The 11259-nt window shown below is 42.3% G+C and overlaps 1 protein-coding gene and 1 long non-coding RNA gene across 3 annotated transcripts in view; one reads left to right on the top strand and one right to left on the bottom strand.

Annotated features, from left to right (window-relative positions):
* Positions 1-4041: 4041 nt before the first annotated feature.
* LOC112068512 (protein S100-A1-like) lies at positions 4042-4776 on the bottom strand. The gene is made up of 2 exons (XM_024135672.2): positions 4567-4776; positions 4042-4334 (listed from the first exon to the last, which is right to left on the bottom strand). The coding sequence occupies exons 1-2, from the start codon at positions 4705-4707 to the stop codon at positions 4170-4172; spliced, it is 306 nt and encodes a 101-aa protein (XP_023991440.1). The 5' UTR covers positions 4708-4776; the 3' UTR covers positions 4042-4169.
* A 2195-nt stretch (positions 4777-6971) lies between these two features.
* Positions 6972-11259, top strand: part of LOC139023941 (uncharacterized) — an 18672-nt gene continuing 14384 nt past the window's right edge. The window contains exons 1-3 of one of the 2 annotated variants that reach the window (XR_011475174.1): positions 6974-7077; positions 7160-7258; positions 7292-7380. This is a non-coding gene — a long non-coding RNA (uncharacterized lncRNA). Of the gene's footprint in view, positions 7078-7159; positions 7259-7291; positions 7381-11259 lie in introns of those variants that run through there. The other variant, XR_011475175.1, reaches the window with a different exon arrangement.

Genomic DNA, 11259 nt, shown 5'->3' with positions numbered 1-11259 from the left:
GAGCTCAGAACGCACCCTTGTGGGGCCCCAGTGTGATAGATCAGCGGTGTGGAGATGTTTTACCTACCCTCACCGCCCGTCAGGAAGTCCAGGACCCAGTTTGAACAGGGCGTGGTCGAGACCAGGGTCTCGAGCTTGATGACGAGTTTGGAGGGTACTATGGTGTAAATGCTGAGCTGTAGTCGAGAACAGGCATTCTCACATAGGTATTCCTCTTGTCCAGATGGGTTAGGCAGTGTGCAGTGTGGTTGCGATTGCGTCGTCTGTGGACCTATTGCCGGTCAGTACAAATTGGAGTGGGTCTAGGGTGTCAGGTAGGGTGAGGTGATATGGTCTTGACTAGTCTCTCAAAAGCACTTCATGATGACGGAAGTGAGTGCTACGGGGCGGTAGTCGTTTACCTCAGTTACCTTAGCTTTCTTGGGAACAGAACAATGGTGGCCCCTCTTGAAGCATGTGGGAACAGCAGACTGGGATAAGGATTTGATAATATGTCCTTAAACACACCAGCCAAGCTGGTGCTGCCGCATGCTCTGAGGACGCGCTGGTAATGCCGTCTGGGCCTGCAGCCTTGCGAGGGTTAACACGTTTAAATGTTTTACTCACCTCGGCTGCAGTGAAGGAGAGCCCGCAGGTTTTGGTAGCGGGCCGTGTCAGTGGCACTGTATTGTCCTCAAAGCGAGCAAAAAAGTTATTTAGTCTGTCTGGGAGCAAGACATCCTGGTCCGCGACGGGGCTGGTTTTCTTTTTGTAATTATTATAGCAATTGTGAAGATCTGCACACACCGGCGATCTTTGCGTGCTCTTGAACATGCATGCTCTCTATGATTGCATAAGAAGACATATATTGTTACTGTAAACTCAAAATGTGGACATGGATGTGTATGTTACTCAATACTCAAGTTGAATAAATACTGTTACATTGCAGTTATATACATTAGTTTGTAAGAAAGCCTTAACTTTAGGCTATTTACTGTATTACAAAAGTAATATTGAATTGTGTATGGTTGACAACGCAACCAAATAATAACATTTAAAGGACATCTACAGGGCATTTGGAAAGTATTCAGACTGCTTCCCTTTTCCACATTTTGTATCGTTACAGGCTTATTCTAAAATAAATGAAAACATTTCCTCATCAATTCCCCATAATTACAAAGCGAAACTGTTTTTATTTTATTTTATTTTAGCTAATTTATTAAACATAAAAAACAGGTACCTTATATACATACATTTTCAGACCTTTTTCTATGAGACTTGAAATTGAGCTCAGGTGCATACTGTTTCCATTGATCATCCTTGAAATGTTTCTACAATTTGATTGGATAAATTCAATTGATTATACATAATTTGGAAAGGCACACACCTGTCTATATAAGGTCCCACAGTTGACAGTGTATGTCAGAGCAAAAACCAAGCCATAAGGTCGAAGGAATTGTCCGTAGAGCTCCAAGATAGGATTGTGTCGAGGCACAGATCTGGGGAAGGGTACCAAAAAATGTATGCAGCATTGAATGTTCCCAAGAACACAGTGGCCTCCATCATTCTTAAATGGAAGAAGTTAGGCTGCCCTGCCAAACTGAGAAATTGGGGGAGAAGGGCCTTGTTCAGGGAGGTGACCAAGAATCCGATGGTCAATCTGACAGAGCTCCAGAGTTCCTCTGTGTAGATCGGAGAACCTTCCAGAAGGACAATCATCTCTGCAGTACTCCACCAATCAGGCCCTTATGGTAGAGTGGCCAGACGGAAGCCACTCCTCAGTAAAAGGCACATGACAGCCCATTTAGAGTTTGCCAAAAGGCAACTAAAGGACTCTGACCATAAGAAACAAGATTCTCTGGTCTGATGAAACGAAGATTGAACTATTTGGCCTGAATGCAAAGCGTCACTTCTGGAGGAAACTTGGCACCATCCCTGCGGTGAAGCATGGTGGTGGCAGGATCATGCTGTGGGGATGTCTTTCAGCGGCAGGGACTGGGAGACTAGTCAGGATTGAGGGAAAGATGAACGGAGCAAAGTACAGAGAGATCCTTGATGAAAACCTGCTCCAGAGAGCTCAGGACCTCAGACTGAGGCGAAGGTTCACCTTCCAACAGGACAGCGACCCTAAGCACACAGCCAAGACAACGCAGGAGTGGCTTCAGGACAAGTCTCTGAATGTCCTTGAGTGGCCCAGCCAGAGCCCGGACTTGAACCCGATCGAACATCCATCCTGACAGAGCTTGAGAGGATCTGCAGAGAATAATGGCAGAAACTTCCAAAATACAGGTGTGCCAACCTTGTAGTGTCATACCCAAGAAAACTCAAGGGTGTAATCGCTGCCAAAGGTTCTTCAAGAAAGTACTGAGTAAAGGGTCTGAATACTTATGTAAATGTGATATTTCAGTTTTGTATTTTAATACATTTGCAAATATTTCTAAAAACCTGTTTTTGCTTTGTCATTACAGGCTATTGTGTGTAGTAGATTGATGAAAAAACAACAACAATTTAATTCATTTTAGAACAAGGCTGTAACATAACAAAATGTGGAACAAGTCAAGGGGTCTGAATAGTTTTCGAATGCACTGTATCTACTGCTTGGATAGTTCCATCTGTGCCACTGAGTCTGGCTTCAATTCCAGTTGATCTTCAAATTAATAATTGATATGTTGGATTCACGACTCCATTTCAACCAAAAATCTAAGTTAAAGAATAGGACTAAATCAAATCAAACTTGAAATGTGTTTTAAATACAGTTTGATTTGATTTAGTCCTATTCTTTAACTTGGATTTTTTCTTAACATGGAGACGTGAATCCAACATATTTATTATTAAGTAGACTCCATTTGAAAACAACCAAAGCTTGAAACCCTAGGCCTGTATGTATGGTCTAGTTTTAGTAGAATCCTGGGCTGAATTTAAAAGCTGTTGAATTTAGTAGCTGTTGATGACTTCCCAATTCTATATAAGCAAATAGCATCATTGATAAAGTATGGTTACATTTAATTTGCTCTGTTAAATKTACCCCTTGGAATGACTTACATAGCAACAGTGAATCTATTTAGTGGAGATTTCTCAACAATCATGCTCAAGATAGRACATTGGTAATAGTCAGTGACAAACTCAGCAGGGCTTGGTTAGAACCCTGAATGGGTACCCAAAGTCATAGCTGTAGATAATGAAATGCTCCATCCAGGACGTGCTGCCCATCCTAGTGTTTTTTCTTATAGTTGTCACGCCCTGATCTGTTTAACCTGTCCTTGTGCTTGTCTCCAACACCCTCCAGGTTTCTCCCATCTTCCCAATCAGCCCCTGTGTATTTATACCTGTGTTCTCTGTCTGTTTGTTGCCAGTTCGTCTTGTTTGTTTACCAGCATTTTGTCCCATCAGCGCCTATCTTTTCCCAGCCTCTCTTTTCTCATCCTCCTGGTTTTGACCCTTGCCTGTCCTGACTCAGAGCCCGCCTGCCTGACCTCCCTGCCTGTCCCTGAGTCTGCCTGCCGACCTTTACCTCTGCCCCACTCTGGATTATCGACCCCTGCCTGCCTTGACCTGTCTTTGCCTTCCCTGTTGCTACAATAAACATTGTTACTTTGACAGTCTGCATCTGGGTCTTACCTTGGTTCTGATAATAGTGGATATTACATTGAAGATCTGATGTTGTTTCAAAGTAATACATTCAACATATTTACATAAGATTTGTCTGTTGAAATTTGGTTAACATGATGGTGTAATCCTGTGGTTGGAATTTCACCCTCAAAACAGTTTACGTCAATGACTTTTTGCAAATCCAATGTATTTTCCACTTAGATTCCACATCACAATAGGTTGACAAATTACATTGAAACAACGTTGATTTAACCAGTTTGTGCACAGTGGGTAGTTATAGTAGTTTTAGCATAGGATCTAGAAAGGCTTTGCGCCAAGGTTTACTAAGTAGTTGTGTCAATACTGAACTAAGAAGTGACTGGTACTGTCTATTCTGTCTTACACTTACGGGACAAATTACAGGCCAAATACAACAGACAGACACATGTCTAACAAATGTGACAAACAGAGATACAGAGTGGGAAAGCCACTGTTTATTCACAACAGTAAGACTTATTTATAAAATGACTTATTTGACGTGTAGAAAAGCAAAATGACACATAGAAAAGCATCCATGTCTGCTTCTCCTGTCCTGTCCTCCTTCACTTCTTAGCGGCAGCCTTCATGATGTGGAGCTGGTAGATCTGTTCACAGGCGATGGAGAGGTCCACCACCAGAGAGACAAACTCCTCGAAGTTTACCATCCCATCACCATTCTGGTCCAGATTCTTCATGATCGTGTCTATGGCGGCTGGGTCCTTCTGGGACTGAGAGATAGAGGAGATGAAGAGAGTGAGTAAGAGAGAGATGGGAGGGGAGAGGGGGGGTAGATTTACTTTGGATACTCTTTATTCTAATAAAGTGAGAGAGAGAAATCAGAATGAGAGGGAAAGAGCGTGAGATGAGAAAGACAGAGAAAGTGTTGAGGGACAGTGAGATAAAAACAGAGGGATAGAAAAGAGAAAGAGAGAAAGAGAGAGAGAGGGATATCTATGGTACCTTCAGGAAGCTGCCCAGTTCTGTCTGCATGAGTTCTTTCAGCTCCTTTTTGCTCAGTGTGTTACAGTCACCGTCCTTGTCGGCATAGCGATGGAACACCGTGATCAGGGACTGCATGGATCTCTCCAACTGAGACGGCATGGCTGCAGAGAGAAGGATACACTGAGGAGGGGAGAGAGGGAGCGGGGAGATGGGAGGGGACAGAGAGAGGAGGGGGATGTAAATTACAGTGGCAGATAAAGATTAAGACTAAGATCGAGTCGTACTACACCGGCTCTGACACCCGCCGGATGTGGCAGGGCTTGCAAACCATTACAGACTACAAAGGGAAGCATGGTGACACGAGCGTACCAGACGAGCTAAACTACTTCTATGCTCGCTTCGAGGCAAATAACCCTGAAACATGCATGAGAGCACCAAATGTTCCGGACGACTGTGTGATCACGATCTCCGTGTCCGATGAGTAAGACCTTTAAACAGGTCAACATTCACAAGGCCGCCGGGCCAGATGGATTACCAGGACGTGTACTGCGAGCGTGCGCTGACCAACTGGCAAGTGTCGTCACTGACATTTTCAACCTCTCCCTGTCCGAGTCTGTAATACCAACATGTTTTAAGAAGACCACCATAGTCCTTGTGCCCAAGAACATTAAGGTAACCTGCCTAAATGACTACTGACCCGTAGCGCTCACGTCTGTAGCCATGAAGTGCTTTGAAAGGCTGGTCATGGCTCACATCAACAACATCATCCCAGAAAACCTAGACCCACTCCAATTTGCATACCACCCTAACAGATCCACAGATGATGCAATCTCAATTGCACTCCACACTGCCCTTTCCCACCTGGACAAAAGGAACACCTATGTGAGAATGCTGTTCATTGACTACAGCTCAGCGTTCAACACCATAGTGAGCTCATAGCTCATCAATAAGCTAAGGATCCTGGGCCTAAAGACCTCCTTCTGCAATTGGATCCTGGACTTCCTGACGGGCCGCCCCCAGTTGGTAAGGGTAGATAACAACACATCCGCCACGCTGATCCTCAACACAGGGGCCCCTCAGGGGTGCGTGCTCAGTCCCCTCCTGTACTCCCTGTTCACCCACGACTGCATGGCCAGGTACGATTACAACACCATCATTAAGTTTGCCGAAGACACAACAGTGGTAGTCCTGATCACCGACAACAACAAGACAGCCTATAGGGAGGAGGTCAGAGTCCTGGCCGTGTGGTGCCAGGACAATAACCTCTCCCTCAACGTGATCAAGACAAAGGAGATGATTGTGGACTACAGGAAAAAGAGGACTGAGCACACCCCCATTCTCATCGACGGGGCTGCAGTGGAGGAGGTTGAGAGCTTCAAGTTCCTTGGTGTCCACATCACCAACAAACTAACATGGTCCAAGTACTCCAAGACAGTCGTGAAGAGGGCTCGACAAAACCTATTCCCCCTCAGGAGACTGAAAAGATTTGGCATTGGTCATCAGCTCCTCAAAAATCACTTTAATAACTTTACCTACATGTACATATTACTTCGACTAACCGGTGCCTCAGCACATTGACTCTGTATCGGTACCCCCCTGTATATAGTCTCGCTATTGTTATTTTACTGCTGCTCTTTAACTACTTGTTACTTTTATTTCTTATTCTATTTTTTTTTTAAACTGCATTGTTGGTTAGGGGCTCGTGAGTAAACATTTCACTGTAAGATCTACCTACACCTGTTGTATTCGGCGCATGTGACTAAAATTTGATTTGATTTGATACATGCTCAGTACAGTGAGTGTCATGATGGTGTCACACCCTGATCTGTTTCACCTTTGTGATTGTCTCCACCCCCCTCCAGGTGTCGCCCATCTTCCCCATTTATCCCCTGTGTATTTAAACCTGTGTTTTCTGTCTGTCTGTGCCAGTTTGTCTTGCTTGTTCAAGTCAACCAGCGTTTTGTGTCTCAGCTCCTGATTTTTCCTAGTCTCTCTTTTCTCGCCCTCCCGGTTTTGACCCTTGCCTGTCCTGACTTCGAGCCAGCCTGCCTGACCACTCTACCTGTCCCTGAGCCTGCCTGTCGATCTGTACCTCTGCCCCCCTCTGGATTACCGATCTCTGCCTTACCCTGACCTTGAGCCTGCCTGCTGTCCGGTACTGTTGCCCCACCTCTGGTTTTCTGACCCCTGCCTGCCTTGATCTGTTTTTTGCCTTGCCCTGTTTACAACATCAAACTATTGTTTATTCGACGTGGTCTGCATCTGGGTCTTCCCTTCATACCTGATAGATCGCACTAATATGCTGACTAATAGCAAACTATCCCTTTGAAGCTAACTAATTAACAATGCACATTTAGGGAGGATGGGAGTTGGCTTTCTTTGTCTCTGTAAGCACAGTCTGTTACTTAGTGGCATTTAAGCTGTCATCTTCCACTCCTTTACACATTCCCTCTACCTCTGACCCGTCCTCTTTCTTTTGGTGCCTCCCCCTTTCTTTGGGAACATCCAACATCTCTAGCTGGGTAGATTGTCCTTTAACCAGGTTTGGCCCGGGGTAGGCCGTCATTGTAAATAAAAACTTGTTCTAACTGACTTGCCTAGTTAAATAAAGGTTAAATAACCTCTGTCATAGCTTGACCATGTGACACATCATCATAAGTGTGAAAGTGTGGGGATTTGGGGATGGAGAGGGGTGTGACAGGAGAGGAAAGTGTTTTGCAACAGTTCCGTGTAAAGAAATCAGGCTGATTATAATTGGTGAGTAATAATGCCTATAAAATGACTTGAACCGGCTGAGAAATATGTTTGTAGGTCTAATAGAGTTCTAAAACAAAAACATTGCTTCGATGTTCAAAGGTTTTCCTATAGATAGACTACATTATGTCTTAATCAGTAAATAGAATTTCCCGTCATCCTGCATAACAAACCATAGAATAACAGATTTTTGAATCAAATCAAGTGCAGACTAATGAACATTATAGCCTACAACTTTTCCGGACGAGACAGATCAGTAGCTAGTCACACTTGGAAACAGTTGTTACAGTTGTGTGAGACCTGTTTATTACACTAGATAACCTACTCTGTTAAACCAAAGACACCAATAGTAATAGTAGAATAAGTGAAAAAGGGTTACTTACCGAACAGAGTGGAGCAGCTAACAGAACAGGGGAAGTAGCGTACTGCTGAATATATACCACTGATGCTGAATCTACTGAGCAAGAGCTGTGAGAAAGATTTTATAAAGAGAAAGAATTTATAGAGAACATAAACGCTGCCTAATTGTGAGTGTTGTAGCCTATAGTGAGGTGTGGTTGGGGGGGGGGGGAGGAGGGAGTTAGAGTTTAGGCTTGATGTCTTTGACTCCTCTCATCTTTGAATTCAACATGATAAAATAGACATTGATCACCTGGAATGTTTTTTCTTATCGCATTAACACACTGAGAATCACTGATCTCATTCACACAAATCTATACCAATGATGCTGAATATATACCAATGATGCTGAATATATACCAATGATGCTGAAAATAACCAATATTGAATTATACCAATGATGCTGAATCTATACCAATAATGCTGAAATCTATACCAATGATGCTGAATATATACCAATGATGCTAAAATATAACATGATGCTGAATATATACCAATGATGCTGAATATAAAACCAATGATGCTGAATATATACCAATGATTGCTGAATATAACCAATAATCTGATATATATACCAATGATGCTGAATCTATACCAATAATGTGCTGAATCTATACCAATGATGCTGAATTATACCAATGATGCTGAATTATACCAATGATGCGAATATATACCAATGATGCTGAATATATACCAATGATGCTGAATATTATACCAATATGCTGAATATATACCAATAATGCTGAATGTATACCAATAATCTAAATCTATTAATGATGCTGAATCTATACCAATATGCTGAATATTATACCAATGATGCTGAATATATACCAATGATGCTGAATATTATTACCAATAATGCTGAATATATACCAATGATTGATGCATGATCGATATATACCAATAATGCTTGAAAATATACAATGATGCTGCAATATCATACCAATGATGCTGAATTATTACCAATAATGCTGTACAATATATAAACCTAATGAATGCTGAAATCTATACCAATTAATGCTGAATTCTATACCCAATGATGCTGAATATATACCAATTGATGCTGAATATAACCAATGATGCTGAATATATACCAATGATGCTGAATATATACCAATGATGCTGAATATATACCAATAATGCTGAATATATACCAGTGATTCTGAATCTATACAAATGATGCTGAAGACAGATGGAGAGAGGGGTGAAAAGAGTACACACTAGCATGTTTGGAAGAATAGTTCTATGGATGAAGAGGATGGGATGAAGTTTCTTGAATTAAATGCCATTTTGTCACGTATACTCCCTCTCTGGCGTTCGAGGTCGCCAGTCTGCTCATCATTACACACACCTGTCACCATCGTTAGGTGCACCAACGCCTCATCAGACTCACCTGGACTTCATCACCTCCCTGATTACCTCCCCTATATCTGTCACTCCCTTTGGTTCCTTCCCCAGGCATTATTGTTTCTGTTTCAGTGTTTCATGTCTGTACGCACGCTACTTGTGTTTCTGGTTTTGTTCCTTGTGTTATTATTATTAAAGTCACTCCCTGTACTTGCTTCCTGACTCCCAGCTTCCACACGTTACACTCTGCCTCAGCACACAGTGGCCTACCACTCCCTGTGTGTTATGGAACAGTCAAGCAGATCAGTATCTACTATATTCTATTACAGTCAGCTTGGCAACACCATACAGAGAACAGAGAGAGAGAGAGATGGGAGCATGACTCTCTCTTGCAGGCTGAAACATGCAGAAAAACAGGAAAAGTCACATCAGCCACTCCGGACTCAACTCTTAATGTTGGCCTAGCATTGGCTTTGAGACAGTCATGAAGGCGTGCATTTAACTGGCACAAACAGATACAGATAAAAAGCAACACAATCACCAAAAGATTGTTCAATCTCCAAAATTAAGATTGGTAAACTGCAATGCACTATGCACACCACAGGAGGTTGCTGTATATTGGTGTTTGGCATCATCAGTTTAATACAGTATACAGTAGTCCTCCTGACCAGAAGAAGAGGTAATAGGCAAAGCATGTGTTCTTCTGACACATATGTGATGGATATTCCAAGCTGCTGTTCTATTACTCCCCAGCATTTAGTAGGCCATCATGGTAAATAAGAATTTGTTCTTAACTGACTTGACTAGTTAAATAAAGGTTAAATAAAATAATTATATATAACATAACAGCCAGTCACTGATAGTCATGAGACTCTCCCTCTTCTGGGTCTTGTGTTACATACGGTAGTATAAGTAGCCTTTCCTGCAGTCAGATGATCAAAAGCGTCCTCTAGTGGTCTCATGGCTGGAACATTATTCATAATTTTCATAATTTCATAATTCATAATGAATAAATACACATTAAAACACAGAAAGTCTGGTGTTTCTATGTCAAACAGTGTTGTTATATTTCAGTCTTCTATGATGTATAAAAAGTGTAATATTTGGATGCAAACTCAAAATTTTATACATTTTAATTCTATATCTGACACAAGCCTATAACCATGTGTGTTAGGTGTGTACTTTTGTTTCAAAGTAGATTTGTTTAAGACTACCAAGAAACACTCTTGACCCTGATGTATCCCACTGCAGTAATGGGCTGCCACTTACCTCTTTCTATATCCAGATATTAATGACCTCTTCTACTACCCTTCTTTCATTCTGCAAAATACTCAATAACTAGCCTACTGTATGTGATTGTATTACAACACTCAAGTGTTAAAGAACAAGAAACATATTTATTTAAATTCTTACTAAAGTAACTCTAAATTATCAGTAAACTCATTAGTAAAGGTATCAAGCATGACAAATTGCATATCGACTTCAAAGTAATTTCAGTGCCTGGGGACATCCTGTGGATTGTGTAAGAGTGTTCATCCCTGCTCCTCTTGGAGTATGTGGAGGCCTGAGGTTCCTCCCCACCCTCCCTGCTCCTCTTACGGACTGGGACAGCTGGGAGGGGAGGTCCTGACGGTTATCTCTGGATCTCTCCATCTGCCTGTGGTAGGAGTGGTGGGTCTGCTGGTTATCTCTGGATCTCTCCATGTGTCTGTGGTAGGAGTGGTGGGTCTGCTGGAGCATATCATGAGCACACCAGTTACAAAACTGAGCTGAGAGCTCGACATGCAGAATGGGGACCATATATAAACAGAGCTGAGAGCTCTACATGTAGAGAATACTTTCGGGATGCATTGGCCAGGACAACAACACAAAGCGCAAGTTTAAGTTTGTTCCACTGAGCGAGTCTGACAAAAAGTAGAGACACTAGACGACACACCAAATGTGTTTGATGTATTGTGGGAAAAGAGGCAGAATACTTTTGTTGGCTACAGTCAAGCTGCTGTTGGAGGACGACTGGTGCGGTGTAGTTTACAGCGATAGTGATTTGCTTATTATTGATGTCTACATAGCGCTTGATGTGAATTACACTGCTGCTCTCTCGATTTGGCTATTTGCGCTTATGGATGTGGTTGTTGTGGATGGCTGTTCCAAATCTATATGTATATTTGAACCCAACAATGGTTGAATTGAAGAAGTTTAATTAAACTGCCT

The sequence above is a fragment of the Salvelinus sp. IW2-2015 genome, unplaced genomic scaffold, assembly GCF_002910315.2.
Source record: "Salvelinus sp. IW2-2015 unplaced genomic scaffold, ASM291031v2 Un_scaffold548, whole genome shotgun sequence".
In the NCBI taxonomy this organism is placed as follows: Eukaryota; Metazoa; Chordata; class Actinopteri; order Salmoniformes; family Salmonidae; genus Salvelinus; species Salvelinus sp. IW2-2015.
Note: the sequence above shows the minus strand (reverse complement) of the source record. Positions and strands in the feature narration are given on the sequence as shown.

Bases quoted from the DNA above. Each gene is read 5' to 3' on its own strand.
- LOC112068512 (XM_024135672.2), bottom strand. From the start codon at position 4,707: ATGCCGTCTCAGTTGGAGAGATCCATGCAGTCCCTGATCACGGTGTTC. The intron at 4,335-4,566 runs GTACCATAGATA...TCTATCTCTCAG, and splicing joins AACTGGGCAGCTTCCTGAAG to TCCCAGAAGGACCCAGCCGC.